Here is an 18,896-nt window from a genome sequence, read left to right as displayed (position 1 = left end):
AGGCAGAGAGAGAGAGAGAGAGAGAGAGAAAGAGAGAAAGAGAGAGAGAGAGAGAGAGAGAGAGAGAGAGAGAGAGAGAGAGAGAGAGAGAGAGAGAGAGAGAGAGAGAAAGAGAGAGAGAGAGAGAGAGAGAAAGAGAGAGAGAGAGAGAGAGAGAGAGAGAGAGAGAGAGAGAGAGAGAGCGAGAGAGAGAGAGAGAGAGAGAGAGAACTGGAAAGTGAATGGAAAGGGCAGGCTTTCAGTCACAGGAGGAACATTTGGTGCAGTGCTGAAACTTCTTCCCCAAACACAGCTTCTTCTTCTACCTAGACCTTGCCACGGTTATGGCCACAGGACACATATGAGAAGGTGACGGGGGACACTGACACTCGGACTACACTAACCTCTGGTAACTTTTTTTTTTTGGGGGGGGGGGGGGGGGTTTGCTTTTGCCATTTTTGGAAAACTACATTTTGTACACTTGTTGATTTTGTGTCTGCAAGGGCCTTTGATGCCAATACTTTTATCTACGGTATGCTAAAGCATGATTCATGTTTAAATTAGGAAACAGATTGTTTCTTGTTTGAAATGTGTTTATTATTCAATTGTTTAATGCATTGTAAAGCAAGTTGTACCGGTTGGATCCTTTTGGGAATTAGACTAAGTATGAACTTTCAGTACAATTTCAGATCATTCTGGTTTTTGAGTGTGTTTCAGTGTGTTGTAGCTTTCACTGAAGCTTTGTGCTTTATCAATGTCTCAATAGATGTGATAATCTACTAGTGTTTAGATTGCTATGATCTGAGCGGCTGCAGCGGCAGACAGCAGGTAGCATACTGAAGACATTAGGAGCAGTTATCAGTCCCTTGTTTGTGCCTCTGTCATATGCAAAGAATGAATGGAATTATTTAACTGAACTCTGGTTGGCGCTCGACTCAGTCTCTTCTCATAAACAGAACAAAAAGTTGAGGGAACAAAATCCATAGAAATACCAAGATCAGGGGGTTTGCATAAATTGCTTCTGTGAGTGTGACAGATTTATATAAAACAAAAGTTAGGCAATCCCAAAAGTAAACCCCTAGCCTGTAGCTCATTCTAAAATAGGAACATATTGGATGATAATATACCCCTCCCAGGCTCCAAGTGGTTTAGTCTACTGTGATGATATGGGTTCATGGTTTTGATTATTTGATTTGATTTCAAGGGAGAGCTAATATAATGTTTTGGCTTTTCCCTTGGTGCCTGAGGATCTTGGCAGTAATTAACGCTCCCCTTACCTTGGCAAAGTTGTAGTCAATGATGTATATAAACCCTGGATTGCTGATGATATGTATTGGCCAAAGAGAGGCTTTGAAACGACCAGTCTGCCATATTGGCACTCCCCAGAAGAAGCAGTCCTCCACAGGAATGAATGGAATTCTACAGTATTTAAATTAAATGTTTTAAGGACAAAATTACATGTATTTAAAGGTCCAATGCAGCCATTTGTATCTCAATATCAAATAATTTCTGGGTAACAATGAATAACTTACTGTGATTGTTTCCTATTAATATGGTCATGAACAAAAAAAATGCTTCTTAGCAAAGAGTAATTTCTCAAGCAAGAATTTTGCTAGGACTGTCTGGGAGTGGTCTGAGAGGGGAGGGATAACTGAAAAACTATCTATTGGCAGAGAGCGTTGGAATTCCCATCAAAACATTTCAGGCGGTATATTCAAACAGCTCTTACACTAAAAGGGCATTATCATAATTTACTGAATTTCAAATTATTATTCCAACCTCAGTGTGGAAATATGTACATTTTTTACTGCAGAATTTTTGTTTTTGTAGTGGGGAAAGCAACAAGCGATACTTTAAGGAATATTTCTAAATATATATTTTTTTCTGTTTAGCTAACATAATAAAATGTATGTAATACATTTGATAATAAAGCTGGCAAAACAAATGAAGGTGTAAAAATAAATGTATTTATATAGCTTCCAAAATATTTTTTACAATGGTGGCAGAGTGGCTTCCAAACAGCTAGTCAGTCAGCTAGTGTACATACTGTTTAATTCATTGGTTGTAGTACATGCTGAACAGCAGCTGTTGATTTTGGGATGGAATAACTTTTAATTGCATTTTTTAAAGCAGTTCAGTCCAAAATGCAATGGTTGACATATTAAACACAGTAATTTAAGACAGCAGGTGCTAATGTTTAAATCGCTATTCTAGTAGGTGCACATTAACTTCCCCAAGTAGCTTTGGATTTGTGAAAACAACATGTCAAATGTATCCCTAACAACAACTCCATGAATCAGAAGAACATAGCAACCAAAAAGGTTAGGGTAAGAAGCAGATGAAGGAACCAGAACATCCGTAAATGATCATCCATATAAGTTTGTGTTTTCGGCTCGAACCACGAACAGGTTAACTCTGTTGGTAGTACCTTTTCTGGAAAAGTGGGAGGAGTCAGCTGTTCAACATGAGCTTCCTGACTCCCATGTCCAGCTGGATGCAACCCACCAGGCATGACATAAATATTTTACAAACTATTGCTGCAAACTAGATGAATAATTCCGTCTCGATAATAATAAATAAGGTGTCTGGAATAGAATTTGGAAGTCATGTTACGGGTTTTATGTCAGAATTGTTTTGATCTTTATGATGGATATTGTTTTGTGTTTTTGTAGTCGGGGTGGAGTGGGGGTGGGGGGGGGGGGTTATAATAAACTGCATACCAGCGACCCGTCATCTTGACCAAGATGGAGAGCTATAAAGTGTCTGCACTGCTCCAATAACGTCAGAGGTCAATGACTGGGTCATACAAAATAAAAAGAAACATATGGTTAAGGGCACTGCACTGACCTGCAAAACAAGTGCATGGGTTATTTTCGAGAATTTTGTGGCATGTATTCTCAGGTGGTACCTACTCCATCAAGCTTTAATGTAGCCCATTCCGGAATGTGTTGCTTTAACTGTGTTGTCCAATCACAACCAGGTCTCTTTGTGTCTTGGACAATGGTTGCCATCCATTCGTCATGACTACATGTGTTTGGTCACTGTCCAGAGCTGGAATTTCACTGTCTGACGCCATAAATGAATTCCATGTGGCTTTAGCAGAAATGTAGAAATATCCAGTTTGGGGTAATACCGAATGGGTCTTTACTATCTGGGATCATTGGGAAGTCCCAACTCTGACGTCACCTCATTGAAGTTGAGATTTAAAACGGTAAGGGTTAGGGTTAGGGTAAGGGTAGGGGTTAAGGTTAAGGTTTATGGTAGGAATGTCCCAAGGATACCGGATAGCACTGACCATACCAAATTTCTCATGTCACGCTGCTGCTCCATCGACCTCCCCCAGTGCTCTGGACGGATTTGGGGGGAAAGACCGGAACAAAATGGCCGGCTCTGCTATGGCAGTTTGGAGCCTCAACGAGCTGTGCCGCAAATCCCAGGTCAGGGAGTGGAAAAATACAGTCATGTTATGGCTGTGACAACAAACCGACTGCACAGTTACATATGGTGGATCAGGGTTAGATCTCCGTCATTGCAGAATTGATCTATCCAAGTCTGGTCATTGTCTTAGGAAAACCCACTGCTTAAGGTTGATCGGATGGATTGACTGAGCTGACTAAAGGTCCTTCCTTCCTTCCACAAATGCTTTCTATGGAACATATCTGTTCCTCATTTAAAGCTGCTTCTTTTTATAATGTCTGCAGTTTCTAACTTTCACCGGCTGGAAACTGCAATAAAATATACAGTTTCCTAAAGAAGCCAGAGGGAAACAAAGAAGTATGATCAAAACAATTCTGAGTACTCACACACACGGAGAGAGAGTGAGTGTGTGAGAGAGAGAGTGTGTGAGAGAGAGTGTGTGAGAGAGAGAGAGAGTGTGTGAGAGAGAGCGAGTGTGTGAGAGAGAGCGAGTGTGAGAGAGAGAGAGACCTCAGAATGCTCTTCCATGTTTCATTGCCACTAACACATACTTCATTTGCTTTATCTTGTTTACAACAAATGCAATATACTGACCCTCCATCTTTTGTCACAGATATGTCTACTTTCAATATTAAGATATGCATTGCATGCAATTCAAGTAACAGCAGTGACAAGTAAGAAAAACGGTCTGCAGTTATTTGATTGGTTAACTGATATGAGCAATTGTAACGACAATCTCAGCAATGCATGTGTTGTTTCCCTTTCCCTATAGGGGCACAATTGGAGTTTGGTACTTCAGCATCATGGGTTGCAAAACAAGATCCATGCATTGTGTCTTGCGGTGTGTGTGCTTCATGCTCCTTCACTTGTCTTGTACAGCACAAGATGAGGACATGAGATTCAGTAAGAGTGCTTCTGTCTTCATCGTTATGTGTGACACATTTCCATTGCATGGTGTCCATTATCTCTCAGGTTTACTATAAAAACAGAATGGATGTTCAGGAAAGCTCTCTATGAACCGTATTGGTAAAGGCCCTTCCTTTAGAAGAAGTGAATACTCTGCATTAATGTTTTTTCTCAAGGCTTTGTAACACCACTCATGTGTCTCATGTCTCTTACAGGTTGTAAGACTGTTGCAAGCGATCTGGTCTTTATCCTAGACGGCTCGTGGAGTGTAGCTGATGTGAACTTTGAAATAGTCAAGCGATGGCTAGTCAACATCACCACAAGCTTTAACATCGGACAGAAGTTCACCCAGATCGGAGTGGTCCAATACAGTGATGATCCAATCATAAATATTCCACTAGGGAAGCACCTTCATATCAAGGATCTCATTAGAGCCATGGAATCCATTGACTACATGGGAGGAAACACAAGGACTGGGACAGCCATACAGTTTGCTAGCGACAAACTGTTTAACCTGTCTGAGCGAGGCCCAAAGGGCGTTGCTAGAATCGCTGTGGTCCTAACAGACGGGAAGTCACAAGATGAGGTGAAAGCTGCAGCAGAGGCAGCCAGGAGAAGAGGAATAATCATCTTTGCCATTGGTGTGGGATCTGAGACAGAAGAGGCAGAGTTGAATGCTATTGGAAACAAGCCTTCCTCCAACTACGTGTTTTACGTTGATGACTATAAAGCTATTTCCAAGATCCGTGAGACCATAAGGCAGAAATTGTGTGAAGGTAGGCATTTTTGTGATGACAAAATGGGGACCGTCATAAGCCCTATCCCTCAGCTTAATAACAAACCAAGTGGGGCTATCATTTTTGTTGTTGTTCGTTAAAATTTAACATGTTTGCACATTGCCAAACATTGAAGCTCTTCAAAACCAAGAAATGTCTTGAAATCGAATGTTTTCTCAAGATCTAATGACTGGGAATGTAAATGTTTTCTAAAGCTGATGACTGTGGATGACTAGCCAAACTGTGCCAAGAGAGTAATGTCAATTTGATGGTAATGCTTCAGGTGACCCAATATCTGGGCAAAGGAGATGATGATATGATGTGATCTGCTCTCTGCCCAAGGCCTAAATAAAAATCAACAAGCAACGATAACAAAACAGCTATCTATTGTTTTTGACCGGGAGAGGCACCTTCTGGTAAGAAACAATACATAATGATCTTTTTTGGATGCTTGTAGATTTTTATTTAGATCTTTTTCGAAGGAACATACATGGCGTATCGGCAGTAAATTACAATTGTTGCTGGCTGCGCAGGCATATTTGGTTAGTAATTCTGACATTTTGACGCTTGCAGAGCTGGTGAATGGTAGCTTGAATGGTAGCGTTTTGTGCAGAGAGGCAATCTCGTCATATTCCTCATCTCCTTTGCCCAGATACTGGTTCATGCTTCAGAGTGAAGTAAAGGTTAGTGAAGATATTTAAAACAAAAGGGTTTCATCAAGAACAAGAGCAAAAACAACTCCCAGAACCAAGCATAAAACAACAGTTTGGAAAATTTGACCTATTTGAGTGGTTGTATCCACTTAAAAACAATAGGGATGCCCATGTAAATGAACAGCCTACTGTAATAATTAAGATGCGTGATTAAGGTGTGGGTGTAATGGTAAAATTCGGTCTGGTTTTCCCAATTGGAGGGATGTTCTTTAGACAGCCTGGATATTTGCAAAATGTCCAGTGATCCATTCCAATGTCTTTTACAACAGATTATTTGACACTTCGGTTTCCAGGTCAAATTAACATGCAACCAGACCAGAAAAGAGGATGGTGGTACTTATATGAAAGTGTGTTTGTGATGTTCAACCAGTCACACAGAAATACGTACTCTGCTGTGTTCTAAATTCTCTCATTCTCTTTATTTCAGAGACTGTTTGTCCAAGCAGAATCTCAGTCGATAACGGTGATGTGAAGGGCTTCGATATTCTACAGTATCTTAATTTGGCCAAAAAGGTCAAAAAAACTCAAGGCTCTTTCTATGGCTCCAAAGCCTTCCAGGTGACATCTCGCGTTGACCTGAGTGAAAGCACGACGTAAGCTTAAAACACCATGCCATGTCCAGTGGCGTAGCGCAGTGTCACTGGGCCCCCTGTTTTTCATGTGGGCAGAGAGAAAAATGTGCAGATTTATAGCTAATCTCATGCTATTTTACACATTTTGGCTACGAGGTATATCTTTTTTTTGCTATTTTATAGCTCAGGGATTCTTGAAAGACAGGACAATCTCAACTTTCTTTCCACAAATATTTGTCTTAATAAAAAATAAAAAAAATAAAACATATTTTGATAGACCAAAGTATCAGCTACAGTATAACAGCATGTAAAGGAACAAACTCCAATTTCTATATGTTTTCATGCCAACCCCATCAGACACCATAAAAGGCATTTTACAATTATTATCTAACAAGTGTTTAAAGGCCTATATAAAAAACATATTTGATATAATATTGAATTTGACCTTTATTGCTACAGCCCATAGAAACACAATGAACTACACATTACTAAATGGCAAAAAAGACAGTCAAAAAATAAATAATAACGAACAAGATTTGAATGAGAAAACTTAGACCCATGTTTGGTCACGTTATTTTTGGCACATTTTACCTATACATTTTTTGCAGCCTGGTACTGGATTACCTTCAGACAACTTCCCTGAAGCTTATTAGTTTGTAACTCACACTGTTTGGGTTTTACAGACAGATTTGTTGCGATTGTCTTGTCTGGATCCCCTCCTGTATAAAAAGGCCACTTTCAAAAGCCCCATTGTATGGTTTAAGTGAAAACTTTACATATCCGGAAAGAGGGGATTGAGCTGCAGCCAATACAATAAATTGTACTGTATGTCTCTAACTTATACACACAGGGAGCTAATCAATATCCAAAATGACATCACCTTGTGACACATGGGAGGGGGTTTTAAAGTCAGAGATGAAACTCAATAAGATAATTTTCTAGTTAATTACCATCATTGCCAGTTTTTAGGATTTTAAACACTTTTTTGGAGAGTTTGAAATTGGGGTCCTTTGCTCCGGACAAAGGCATTTCGAAAGTGTTTAGAGAATTCCTAAAACAAATCTCGTCCCTTCTAAGATTCTCATAAATGTACATTTTAAGCTCAAATAAAAATAACACAACAAAATCATATTTTTTAACTATAAAAATACAGTTTCCCTGTCGGACAACGATTGTCCTGACTTTCAAGAGTCTCTGAGCTAATCTCCTGACATTCTACACATTGCTGAGAGAAAATGTTGTAGTTATAAAGCTAATTTCCTGTAATTCTGAACATTTCTTTCATGGTATGATGATTTTTTGGGGGGGTTGGGGGACCCCAAATATCATGCCCCCCCGTACCTCAGTATGTGCAACGCCAGTGGCCGTGCCAATATTTTATTTTTATTTTTTATTAACCATCCCTCTTCAGAGGACAAATATCTTAATTATTTTTTTTTCCAGCCTTTCTGCTACATATACACTACCGTTCAAAATTTTGGGGTCACTTAGAAATGTCCTTGTTTTTGAAAGAAAAGCAACATTTTTTGTCCATTAAAATAACATCAAATTTATCAGAAATACAGTGTTGACATTGTTAATGTTGTAATTGACTATTGTAGCTGGAAACAGAAATTTTTTTATGGAATATTTATGTAGGCGTACAGAGGCCCATTATCAGCAACCATTACTCTTGTGTTCCAATGGCACGTTGTGTTAGCTAATCCAAGTTCATCATTTTAAAAGGCTAATTGATCATTAGGAAACCCTTTTGCAATTATGTTAGCACAGCTTAAAACTGTTGTCCTGATTAAAAAAGCAATAAAAGTGGCCTTCTTTGGACTAGTTAAGTATCTGGAGCATCAGCATTTGCGGGTTCGATTACAGGCTCAAAATGGCCAGAAACAAAGAACTTTCTTCTGAAACTCGTCAGTCAATTGTTGTTCTGAGAAATGAATGCAATTCCATGTGAGAAATTGCCAAGAAACTGAAAATCCGGTACAATGCTGTGTACTACTCACCTTCACAGAACAGCGCAAACTGGCTCTAACCAGAATAGAAATAGGAGTGGGAGGCCCCGGTTCACAACTGAGCAAGAGGACAAGTACATTAGAGTGTCTAGTTTGAGAAACAGACACCTCACAAGTCCTCAACTGGCAGCTTCATTAAATAGTACCTGCAAAACACCAGTTGAGGACTTGTGAGGCGTTTCTCAAACTGGACACTCTAATGTACTTGTCCTCTTGCTCAGTTGTGCACTGGGGCCTTCCACTCCTCTTTCTATTCTGGTTAGAGCCAGCTTGCTCTGTTCTAGTATTGGTGATAAGGTGTAAAGAGGGTGTGGGGTGCGACAATGCAAATAGTCTGGGTAGCCATTTGATTAGATTTTCAGGAGTCTTATGGCTTGGGAGTAGAAGCTGTTTAGAAGCCTCTTGGACCTGGACTTGGCACTACAGTACCACTTGCCGTGCGATAGCAGAGAGAACAGTCTATGACTAGGGTGGCTGGAGTCTTTGACAATTTATAGGGCCTTCCTCTGACACCGCCTGGTATAGAGGTCCTGGATGGCAGAAAGCTTGACCCCAGTGATGTACTGGGCCATTCGCACTGTAGTGCCTTGCGGTCAGAGGCCAAAAAGTTGCCATACCAGGTAGTGATGCAACCAGTCAGGATGCTCTCGATGATGCAGCTGTAGAACCTTTTGAGGATCCGAGGACCCATGCCAAATATTTTCAGTCTCCTGAGGGGGAATAGGTTTTGTCGTGCCCTCTCCACGACAGTCTTGGTGTGCTTGGACCATGTTAGATTATTGTGATGGGGACACCAAGGAACTTGAATCTCTCAACCTGCACCACTGCAGGTCGTCGATGAGAATGGGGGCATGCTCGGTCCTCTTTTTCCTGTAGTCGCAATCATCTCCTTTGACTTGATCACGCTGACACCAGACGACCAGGTCTCTAACCTCCTCCCTATAGGCTGTCTTGTCGTTGTTGGTGATTAGGCCAACCACTTTTGTGTCATGGTTTCTGGGATAATGGTGTTGATGTGAGCCATAACCAGCCTTTCAAAGGACTTCATGGCTATAAACATAGTCGTAGTCATTTAGGCAGGTTACCTTAGTATTCTTGGGCACAGGGACTATGGTAGTCTGCTTAAAACATGTTGGTATTACAGACTCGGACACGGAGAGGTTGAAAATGTCAGTGAATACACTTGCCAGTTGGTAAGCGCATGCTTGCAGTGCATGTCCTGGTAATCTGTCTGGCCCTACGGCCTTGTGAATGTTGACCTGCTTAAAGGTCTTACTCACATCGGCTGCAGAGAGCGTGATAACATAGTCTTCCGGAATAGCTGCTGCTCTCAAGTGTTATTTGCCTTGAAGCGAGCATAGAAGTAGTTTAGCTCGTCCGGTATGCTTGTGTCACTGGGTAGCTCTCGGCTGTGCTTCCCTTTGTAGTCTGTAATAGTTTGTAAGCCCTGCCACATCCGACGAGCATCAGAGCCGGTGTAGTATGATTCGATCTTAGCCCTGTATTGATGCTTTGCCTGTTTGATGGTTCGTCGGAGGGCATAGCGAGATTTCTTATAAGCTTTCGGGTTAGAATCCCGCTCCTTGAATGCGGCAGCTCTAGCCTTTAGCTCAGTGTGGATGCTGCCTCTAATCCATGGCTTCTGGTTGGGGTATGGAAGTACAGTCACTGTGGGGACGACGTCATCAATGCACTTATTGACTGATCAATGACTGACTGATGACTGAGCCAATGACTGATCAGAGGAGGAATCCCGGAACATATTCCAGTCTGTGCTAGAAAAACAGTACTGTAGCTTTGCATCAGCTTCCTATGACAAATTCTTTAATTTGCTTTAATTTTTGCTTGTTATCAGGAATCAGGAGGATAAAAGTATGGTCAGATTTGCCAAATGGAGGGCAAGGGAGAGCTTTGCGTCTCTGTGTGTGGAGTATAGGTGGACCAGAGTTCTTTTCCCTCTGGTTGCACATTTAACATGCTGATAGAAATTTGGTAAAACGGATTTAAGGTTCCCTGCATTAAAGCCCCCGGCAACTAGGAGCGCCACCTCTGGGTGAGCGTTTCCTTGTTTGCTTATGGTGGAATATAGCTCATTTAATGCTGTCTTAGTGCCAGCCTCTGACTGTGGTGGTATGTAAACAGCTACAAAGAATACAAATGAAAACTATCTCGGTAGGTAGTGTGGTCTACAGCTTATCATGAGCTACTCTACCTCAGGCGAGCAAAAGCTCCAGACTTCCTTAGATATCGTGCACCAGCTGTTGTTTACAAAAATACATAGACCACCGCCCCTTGTCTTACCAGACGCCGCTGTTCTATCCTGCCGTTACATCGAATAACCAGCCAGCTGTATGTTGATGTTGTAGTCGTTCAGCCACGACTTCGTGAAGCATAAGATGTTACAGTTTTTAATGTCCTGTTGGTAGTTTAATCTTCCTCGTAACTCGTCGAGTTTATTGTCCAAAGATTGCACTTTGCTACCAGAATGGAGGGAAGTGGGGGTTTATTCGATCTCCTATAAATTTTCAGAAAGCAGCCTGACCTTCACCACCTCTTTTTCCGCCTCCTCTTCACGCAGGTCACGGGATCGGGGCCTGTTCTCGAGGAAGCAGTGTTTCCTTCGCATCAAGCTCGTCATAGTTGTGAAAGGAAAAAGAGAATTCTGTTAGTCCGTCGTGAGTAATCGCAGTCCTGATGTCTAGAAGTTATTTTCGCTCATAAGAGACGGTAACGGCAATATTATGTACAAAAAATGTAAAAAAGAAGTTACAAATAACACAAATAAACGAACAAAAAAACACAATCGGCTGGGGGCACGTAAAACATCTGCCATCCTCTCCGGCGCCATCTTACTTACTTACTTACTTATTGCTTCTTCAATCAGTACAACATTTTTCAGCTGTGCTATCATAATTGCAAAAGGGTTTTCTAATGATCAATTAGCCTTTTACAATGATAAACTTGGATTAGCTAACACAATGTGCCATTGGAACACAAGAGTGATGGTTGCTGATAATGGGCCTCTGTACGCCTATGTAGATATTCCATTAGCCGTTTCCAGCTACAATAGTAATTTACAGCATTAACAATGTCTACACTGTATTTCTGATCAATTTGATGTTATTTTAATAGACAGAAAATTGTATTTTCTTTCAAAAACAAGGAAATGTCTCAGTGACCCCAAACTTTGAATGGTAGTGTACATACATTTTATAAATACATTTTCATATACATTTTGCATACACATTTTACATACACATTTGACATGCATGGTACTTTTATATAAAGCATTCACGTAAGAATAATACATTACCAAACATAATCTCTTTAATCCCAACCCTCAGCCACTCTCAGCCCATCCCACCTATCACCATAGACCACCCTCGTTTAGTTTCCATGTGCCATATATTTTACAATTGTGCTGTGATGTTTTACATCATTATTTTACATTTCTAATCGTGTAATATCCACAGATTGTGAGCTAAAAATGATAGCCTTTCCTACGAGTGTCACTATTGCCATGTCTACTTTATCACTCTGGTTTCATGGTGATGTGATTGACTGGTTGTTTCATGGTGATGTGATTGACTGGTTGTTTCATTTTGGCCCACAGGAACTTGTTTCCAGACGGCCTGCCTCCGTCCTACGTCTTTGTGTCCACACTGAGGTACAAGGGGTCTCTGCTCAGGGAAGAGTGGGACTTATGGAGGGTACAGACCAATAACGGGAAACCACAAATGGCTGTCACACTTAACGGATTTGAACGCAATGTCAAGTTCACTACAACCAGTGTAGCACCAGGTGATACTCAGACAGTGGTCTTCCAACAAGAACCTTCCAAGGTACCTCAACACCATGAGTCTTCTAAATCACCAAAACAGACACATGACATGATAGTACTTTACAGATGTCGGATCTTCATTTGACCTCTGTTTATTGATACTATTTTTATTATCTACCCTAATTGCCTAGTAATTTTTACCCCTACCTACAGTACCAGTCAAACGTTTGGATACACCTACTCATTCAAGGGTTTTTCTTTATTTTTACTATTTTCTTGTAATAGTGAATACATCAAAAGTATGAAATAACACATATGAAATCATGTAGTAACCAGAAAAAGTGTTAAACAAATTAAAATATATTTTATATTTGAGATTCTTCAAAGATGACAGCTTTGCATCAAGGCAAAGAAAAACCCTTGAATGAGTAGGTGTGTCCAAACTTTTGACTGGTACCGTACATGAGAATATTACCTCAACTATCTCATACCCAACTACCTCACACATTGACTCGGTACTGTTACTCCTTGTGTACAGCCTCGTTATTGGTATTTGTTGTGTTACTATTTTCTATTTTTATTAGCTATTTTTCTTACTCTTTATCTCTGCATTTGTTGGTAAAGGGCTCGTAAGTAAGCATTTCATTGTAAAGTCTACACCGGTTATATTCAGCACATTTGACATTCAATTTGATTTGATTTGACTTGTATTGTCACAGCAAAATAATACTGCAGCAACAGGATTTGAACGTTTAATCCATAATGCTGCTTGATCGGTGGTTAGGCTATTAGCGGGTCAAAATGAGGCTACATGTAAAGTGGAATACTGTTACTATAACCATCTGTTAATGCAGGTTTTCAATTAATTTTTGTAAATCATGAAGCTCATGTGCATTTCCTGTGAAACAGTGAAATTCTCAGCAACAAAATAATGATTAAGATGATACATCTGTACCGAGCCTTAATGGAAATCTAAATCGTGACCTGTTTATGGCATTTAGAAAACCTCAAATTTGGAAAAGAGAAAGAAAATAGTCCGGCTAAGTCATTAATTCATTTCTCACCAGAACTGGCAATCATCATGAAAATCTCTGAGGCAGATGTACAGTCTCTACAGTCCATGAAACACAGAGAGTCCTCATAAAACAGTGATAGGGTTTCTTACTACACACACTAATGATATTACAACAAGCTACATTATATTCCAAAAAAGAATTTTCGAGAAAATAATTCTCTTTCTAAGGACTGGGATGTGGGGGGGTTGAAGACTGTGACATTTGAGGAGAATGGAATGTAGTGAATTGAAAGAATGATTCAATATGGTTAGATAATCAAACTTCTTGGAGATCAATATCAGACTATTTGAAATCATCCAACGTTTTCCTACTGGCCATGTGCTAGCCGAGGCTTACTTTACAATGGCTTCTTGACATGCCTGAGTTAAATGTCTTGGTCTGCCTTTAGACAGGCACTAGTTGGTCTTTTGACCAATCAGATCAGCTCTAAAATATATCTGATGTAAAAATATCTGATGTTATTGGTCAAAATACCAATTAGTTAAAAAATATCTGTGTTGAGGTGCCTGTCTAAACGCAGCCTTTGATTTCTTATATTTTGACCGTATGGATTAGTGATTTTAACAAAAAACAAAAGAAACTGATCTTCTAAGGCTGTCTTTATTCTTTCTTTCTCCATTGTTCTTTCTATCAATGTTTTGTGATTGCCCAACAATTTAATATCCATTGCACTCTCTAGTAGGCAAGTTGCTAAATTCTCCTAGACTGTGTTGACCTTTGTATATATAATCATTCCTCATCCTCTTTTCTTGTCAAATAGAAATTATTTGATGAGAACTGGCACCAGCTTCGCCTACTGGTAACTGAGCAGGATGTTACCCTGTATGTTGATGACCTGGAAATTGAAACCATGCTATTGGAACCTCCTGTTGGTATCTTCATTAATGGGAAGACCCAGATCGGAAAGTATGTCAGCAAAGAGACAACTGTACCAGTAAGTATCCGGAGACAACATTTTCAGAACGAATAACGTGCATTTGTGCTTCTTTGAGCAAGACAACTGTCGTTTACAGACGTAGGATCTTAATTTGAGCCAGTTTGCTACAAAAAGAAAATAATCCTTCTGCAACAGGAAATGTGAATTATTATGTGGATTACAATTAATGGGCATTTTTGTAGGGGTTGATGAATCTTTTGTGAGGGAAATTACACATTTTAGAAGCCTTTTAAAACCTAAAATACACCACAAGTTTAGCAAAGTTCTCCTTCAACATTGTGATCAAATTAACATCCTACATTGGATCGCATTTAAGCGGCTATTGGTCTAACTGTTTAAAAGTAGGATGTGAAGAGTCAAGATTCTGCATTTTCCTCTAAAACATACTGACCTCAGTGGATTAGAAAATCTTGCCACGAAGAACCTCTCTGCCCTCTACGTCTTATTTAGTCTTTGCTTTATTTGGCCATGTTGATACTTGGTGTGCTGTGCCAAACTTCCTCAACATGCAATCAATCATAATGACGTGTGTTAAAATTAACAACTTTTGGCCAAGCTAATTTAAGACGTGTAACCCAGAATGTTGCTGGATTTGTTTTCAACCTATAAAACTTGAAAATTACCTGCAAGTAAATCCTTACAAGTTATCGTAAATATAATGGTGTCACTTAAGTCTAGAGAAATAACTTCCTGGTACGGTGATGAGAGGGACTTTTCATGAATCGTTATAAAACTGTTATCTGATAAAGTAGCTACTTGTTAGTGTTGAAATGCTTTAACCCCCAACCTTATGATAATTCCTTTATCTTTAACAGTTTGAGATTATGAAACTCAGGATCTACTGCGAACCCGAGCAGAACAGCCGTGAGACTGCCTGTGAAATACCTGGAGTTGTGAGTACAACCACCTTTTTGGATCTGTCCTTGTAATAAATGTGCCACATTAAAACCAAACATTTTTTTTTAAGGGATCACATATATTCCTGTTTATAATTACAATGCACCACTATACTGTATACCATCATACCACCACCATGACTTAGTATCGGGGAAAATCCATACGATGTTAATTTTGAAATCTGTTGAAATTTGTCAAAAAACGTTACTTTTTCTTTCTTCTTTCTCCTCTTTCAGTTGTGCATTGAATCATATGATACTAGGAATATGATTCACGATATATGACCCGTGTTTTATAGATTATTTCACGTATCACTTGTTTAACCTCATCCTGCTTTCTACTGTGCTGTGGTGGAGCGCCTTTACCTCTGCTTGCCACATGCACATTGCTCTCACTGTTATTTTACCGTCTGACAGCAAATCTGTTTGTGAAGCAGTGGCCAAATGCTGCATTGGCTTGGCTATTGCTTTCACTACTAACCCACGATGCCAGACCATTGTTTTGCATATGTGGTTTCTGGATATCAGTTTGGGAGAAACAAAAAGAGAGAGGCACTGAAAACACACAACCGCATGCCAGCATCTCTCTCTCTTGCATTGTCTCATTTACCTTCAACCAGTGTTATTGTCTTAACGAATTGGTCTATTAGTGTGAGATTACAGGTTCCAGGCGCTTCCATGACATAATCTCGCTCCTTTTATTTCCAGGACGGCGAGGTATGTATTTTGGCTGATGGCTTTGCTCGCTTACAAAGTAAACCCTCGTTTAATTTCGTTGCGAGAGGTAAGACTGTACTTTGTGGTCTTTTGCAGTGTCACTTTTGTATTTTTTATTTAACCTTTATTCAACTAGGCAACAAATTCTTATTTACAATGAAAGCCTAGGAACAGTGGGTAAACTGCCTTGTTCAGGGGCAGAACAACAGATTTGTACCTTGTGAGCTCGGGGATTCGATCTAGCAACCTTTCGGTTACTGGCCCAACGCTCTTTCCACGAGGCTACCTGCCATCACTAATCTGCTAGGGGTTGTGCAATTAAAGGAAAATTCCACCCAACATTCTATCTTTTGATATTGGTTTTATTAGTCCATTGTTGATATAATCCCAATTTGTTTTGGATGCCAGCAATTATATGATGCAATACACACCATCATATAATGCAAAATACTGACTGTATTACTGTATTTTGAAAGTTATATACAGTATCTTGAAAATGTGGTTGCTGACATGCAACCGATTTTGTGACAATATCAACAAGAGACTCATGAAACAAACTAAAAGGTTGTTTTTGGGTGGAGTTTTCTTTTCTTTTCCCCTTATACCCAGGTAACTACACAGCACTAACTATACTTACAACATTGTAATAGGGAAGAGAAAGGGGATACCTAGTCAATTGCACAACTGAATGCATTCAATCGGAATGTGTCTTTCGCATTTAACCAAACCCCTCTGAATCAGCGAAGTTCGGGGGGCTTCTGTAATCGACGTCCACATCATAGGCGCCCGGGGAGCAGTTGTTGTTGGGGGTTAACTGCCTTGCTCAAGGGCAAAACGTCCGATTTTTACCACCTTGCCGGCTTGACAATTTGCACCAGTGACCTTTCAGTTACTGGCCCAACACTCTCAACCGCTAGGCTACCGGTAATAAAAAAGTAATCACATGGTAATGACGTTATGTTGAACATACCTATAGTTACATTTGATTAATTTCAGGGTAAGTCCAAAGTAATATGTTTCCCTTGCGTCAAGCAAGCAAACATATTTGTACTAATATGCAGTCAAGGTTTTTTGTCTCTTGCTATAAACATGTAATATAGCCCTTTGTCTCTAGAACTATGTTTGCAAAGTCATTTTGCTGGAAATGTCTGCTGTGTGAATGCTACTAGGCTGCCAAATGCTAAATGATACAGCTGCTAAGAGACCTGAACTGAATGCACTCCCTTGGCTTCAGTTGTCTGGGTGTCTGTTAGCAGGAAATCAGACATATCATTGATTAATTGCTCGTATGTCTTCCATATGACAAGAGTATGGCTTAGTGATCACTATGTTAAAACCTTTTACTGCAGTAGGCAGAGTGTTTCTTGGTAGTCTACTTTGAAAGAAAAGTACACACATGGCTATGGGCTTTAAAAAAGAAGACACCTGTACCATGTCAGATATAGAGTTTAAATGTATTCAATTTTGAGTTTGCATCCCAATATTACACTTTATATACGTAACAGAAGAAATAAGTGAAAAAAAAAGTTTGACATTGAAACATGAAAAATATGAATAACTTTCCACCCATGAGGCCACTAGAGGGCGATTTGGTCATTTGGCCACGTGCCATTAATGAATGGTGTGCGTGTTTCTTGTTTATTCCAGTGTGCCAATGGCCCTGGTGACATAGACGTGGACCCCACTCCAGAACCATGTACCTGTCCTCCCGGACCTCCTGGTCTTCAAGGAATGAAGGTCAGTCAGAAGGGTTACATCACAGCGCTTGCCAGTTTTTAAATCAGGTGTCAACTCCTTCCATCAGGACACGGTGCTGTGCAAATCAAATACACTTTTGAAAGCGTTTCACTTTTGAACAGTTTTCTGACATAAATTGTTTTGTCTCCCCACAACTTGCATGACCAATTCATCCAAGACGTGAACGTACAGCCAAATAGAAAGATGTGGTTCAAACGGATGTGGCTTTGTGCCTACAGTACGTCACTGTGACAGCAATGCATGTGATTGGGTTGTGGTTGGAAGATGTTATCAATAAGACTTGCCCCACAGTCCAACGTTTTTATTGATGGAAATAATGAACCATTGAAAAGGGGACTAGTTACAGATTGTTTGGCAAGAGAATGACAAGTTGACTAAAAGTAGAAACAGACTGGCTCCTAGGCAAAATAAAGTTTCCTTAAATGGGCCACAAAATAAAGTGCTGTGTGACATTTAATTGTTCACAGAGCATATGCCAAAGAATTTATAAGATGTTAAAACTTAAACTAAAATGTTTCACCTTTAAGCAATATTACCACAGCAACAGGACCTTTTATTCTGTAAAAGTGCACAAGGTTGCAGACACGTTTGTGTTTATAAGGCCATAGTTACGCATGGGTACAAATCCAGTTTTTCAACAGGAAAAGATTGCTCTTAAAGGTTTTAATAATACATCCAAAAGGCTACAAGCATGGCTGGTTCGCAGATGGATCTTTTGGGCTGAATCAGAGGAAACTGGTGGGAGGACCTACAGGAGCTATAGGAGGATGGGCTCATTGTAATGGCTGGAATGGAATCAATGGAATGGAGTTAAACATGTTGTTTCCATAATTGTTATGTGTTTCTTACTATTCAATTTACTCCCTTCCAGCCATTACAATGAGCCCGTCCTCCTATATATGCTCCCACCAGCCTCCTATGGGGCTGATATATTACCTGGAATTGTAAAAAAGGGCATCTTGAATCAAGTAAAGCTCAACATGTCCTGCTGAGACATTAACTCAGAATTATCTTTCGTACTGATAAAGTCTGTAAAGCATTGAAAGGTCTTTTCCAGGAAAGGTAAAAAGCATTTCTGTTTGATGCTCCTCACAAAGAACATGTTTTAAAACCAAATCGGTGAAGCATGCAATAGACAAACAGTTTCAGAGTAGTTCAGCGGTTTCATGAGTGGTGCAATTGTATTGTTTAAAGATCAAAATGGTCCAGTCAATAACATACTGTGTTTTCTGTCAGGGGGAAGCAGGAACACTGGGGAACCCAGGTCAAGCTGGCCCTGCTGGTGCTGATGGTAAGCCTGTGAGTACTACATAGTTTAATATACAAACATCCACTCACTCAACACCCATCAGAATCAAA

The 18,896-nt window shown here is 40.0% G+C and overlaps 1 protein-coding gene across 2 annotated transcripts in view; it reads left to right on the top strand.

Annotated features, from left to right (window-relative positions):
• The first annotated feature begins 209 nt into the window (after positions 1–209).
• The window catches only part of col21a1 (collagen, type XXI, alpha 1), a 56,709-nt gene continuing 38,022 nt past the window's right edge, over positions 210–18,896 (top strand). For both annotated transcript variants that reach the window (XM_055889851.1, XM_055889852.1), the window contains exons 1-9: positions 210–388; positions 4,169–4,299; positions 4,518–5,078; positions 6,219–6,384; positions 11,986–12,214; positions 13,990–14,163; positions 14,982–15,059; positions 17,427–17,516; positions 18,774–18,836. In XM_055889851.1, the coding sequence (XP_055745826.1) occupies positions 4,200–4,299; positions 4,518–5,078; positions 6,219–6,384; positions 11,986–12,214; positions 13,990–14,163; positions 14,982–15,059; positions 17,427–17,516; positions 18,774–18,836 (1,461 nt within the window). In that variant the 5' untranslated portion in view covers positions 210–388; positions 4,169–4,199. The remainder of the gene's footprint in view (positions 389–4,168; positions 4,300–4,517; positions 5,079–6,218; positions 6,385–11,985; positions 12,215–13,989; positions 14,164–14,981; positions 15,060–17,426; positions 17,517–18,773; positions 18,837–18,896) is intronic.

This window comes from Salvelinus fontinalis, chromosome 30, assembly GCF_029448725.1.
Source record: "Salvelinus fontinalis isolate EN_2023a chromosome 30, ASM2944872v1, whole genome shotgun sequence".
In the NCBI taxonomy this organism is placed as follows: Eukaryota; Metazoa; Chordata; class Actinopteri; order Salmoniformes; family Salmonidae; genus Salvelinus; species Salvelinus fontinalis.
This window is presented reverse-complemented; position numbering and strand designations above follow the sequence as displayed.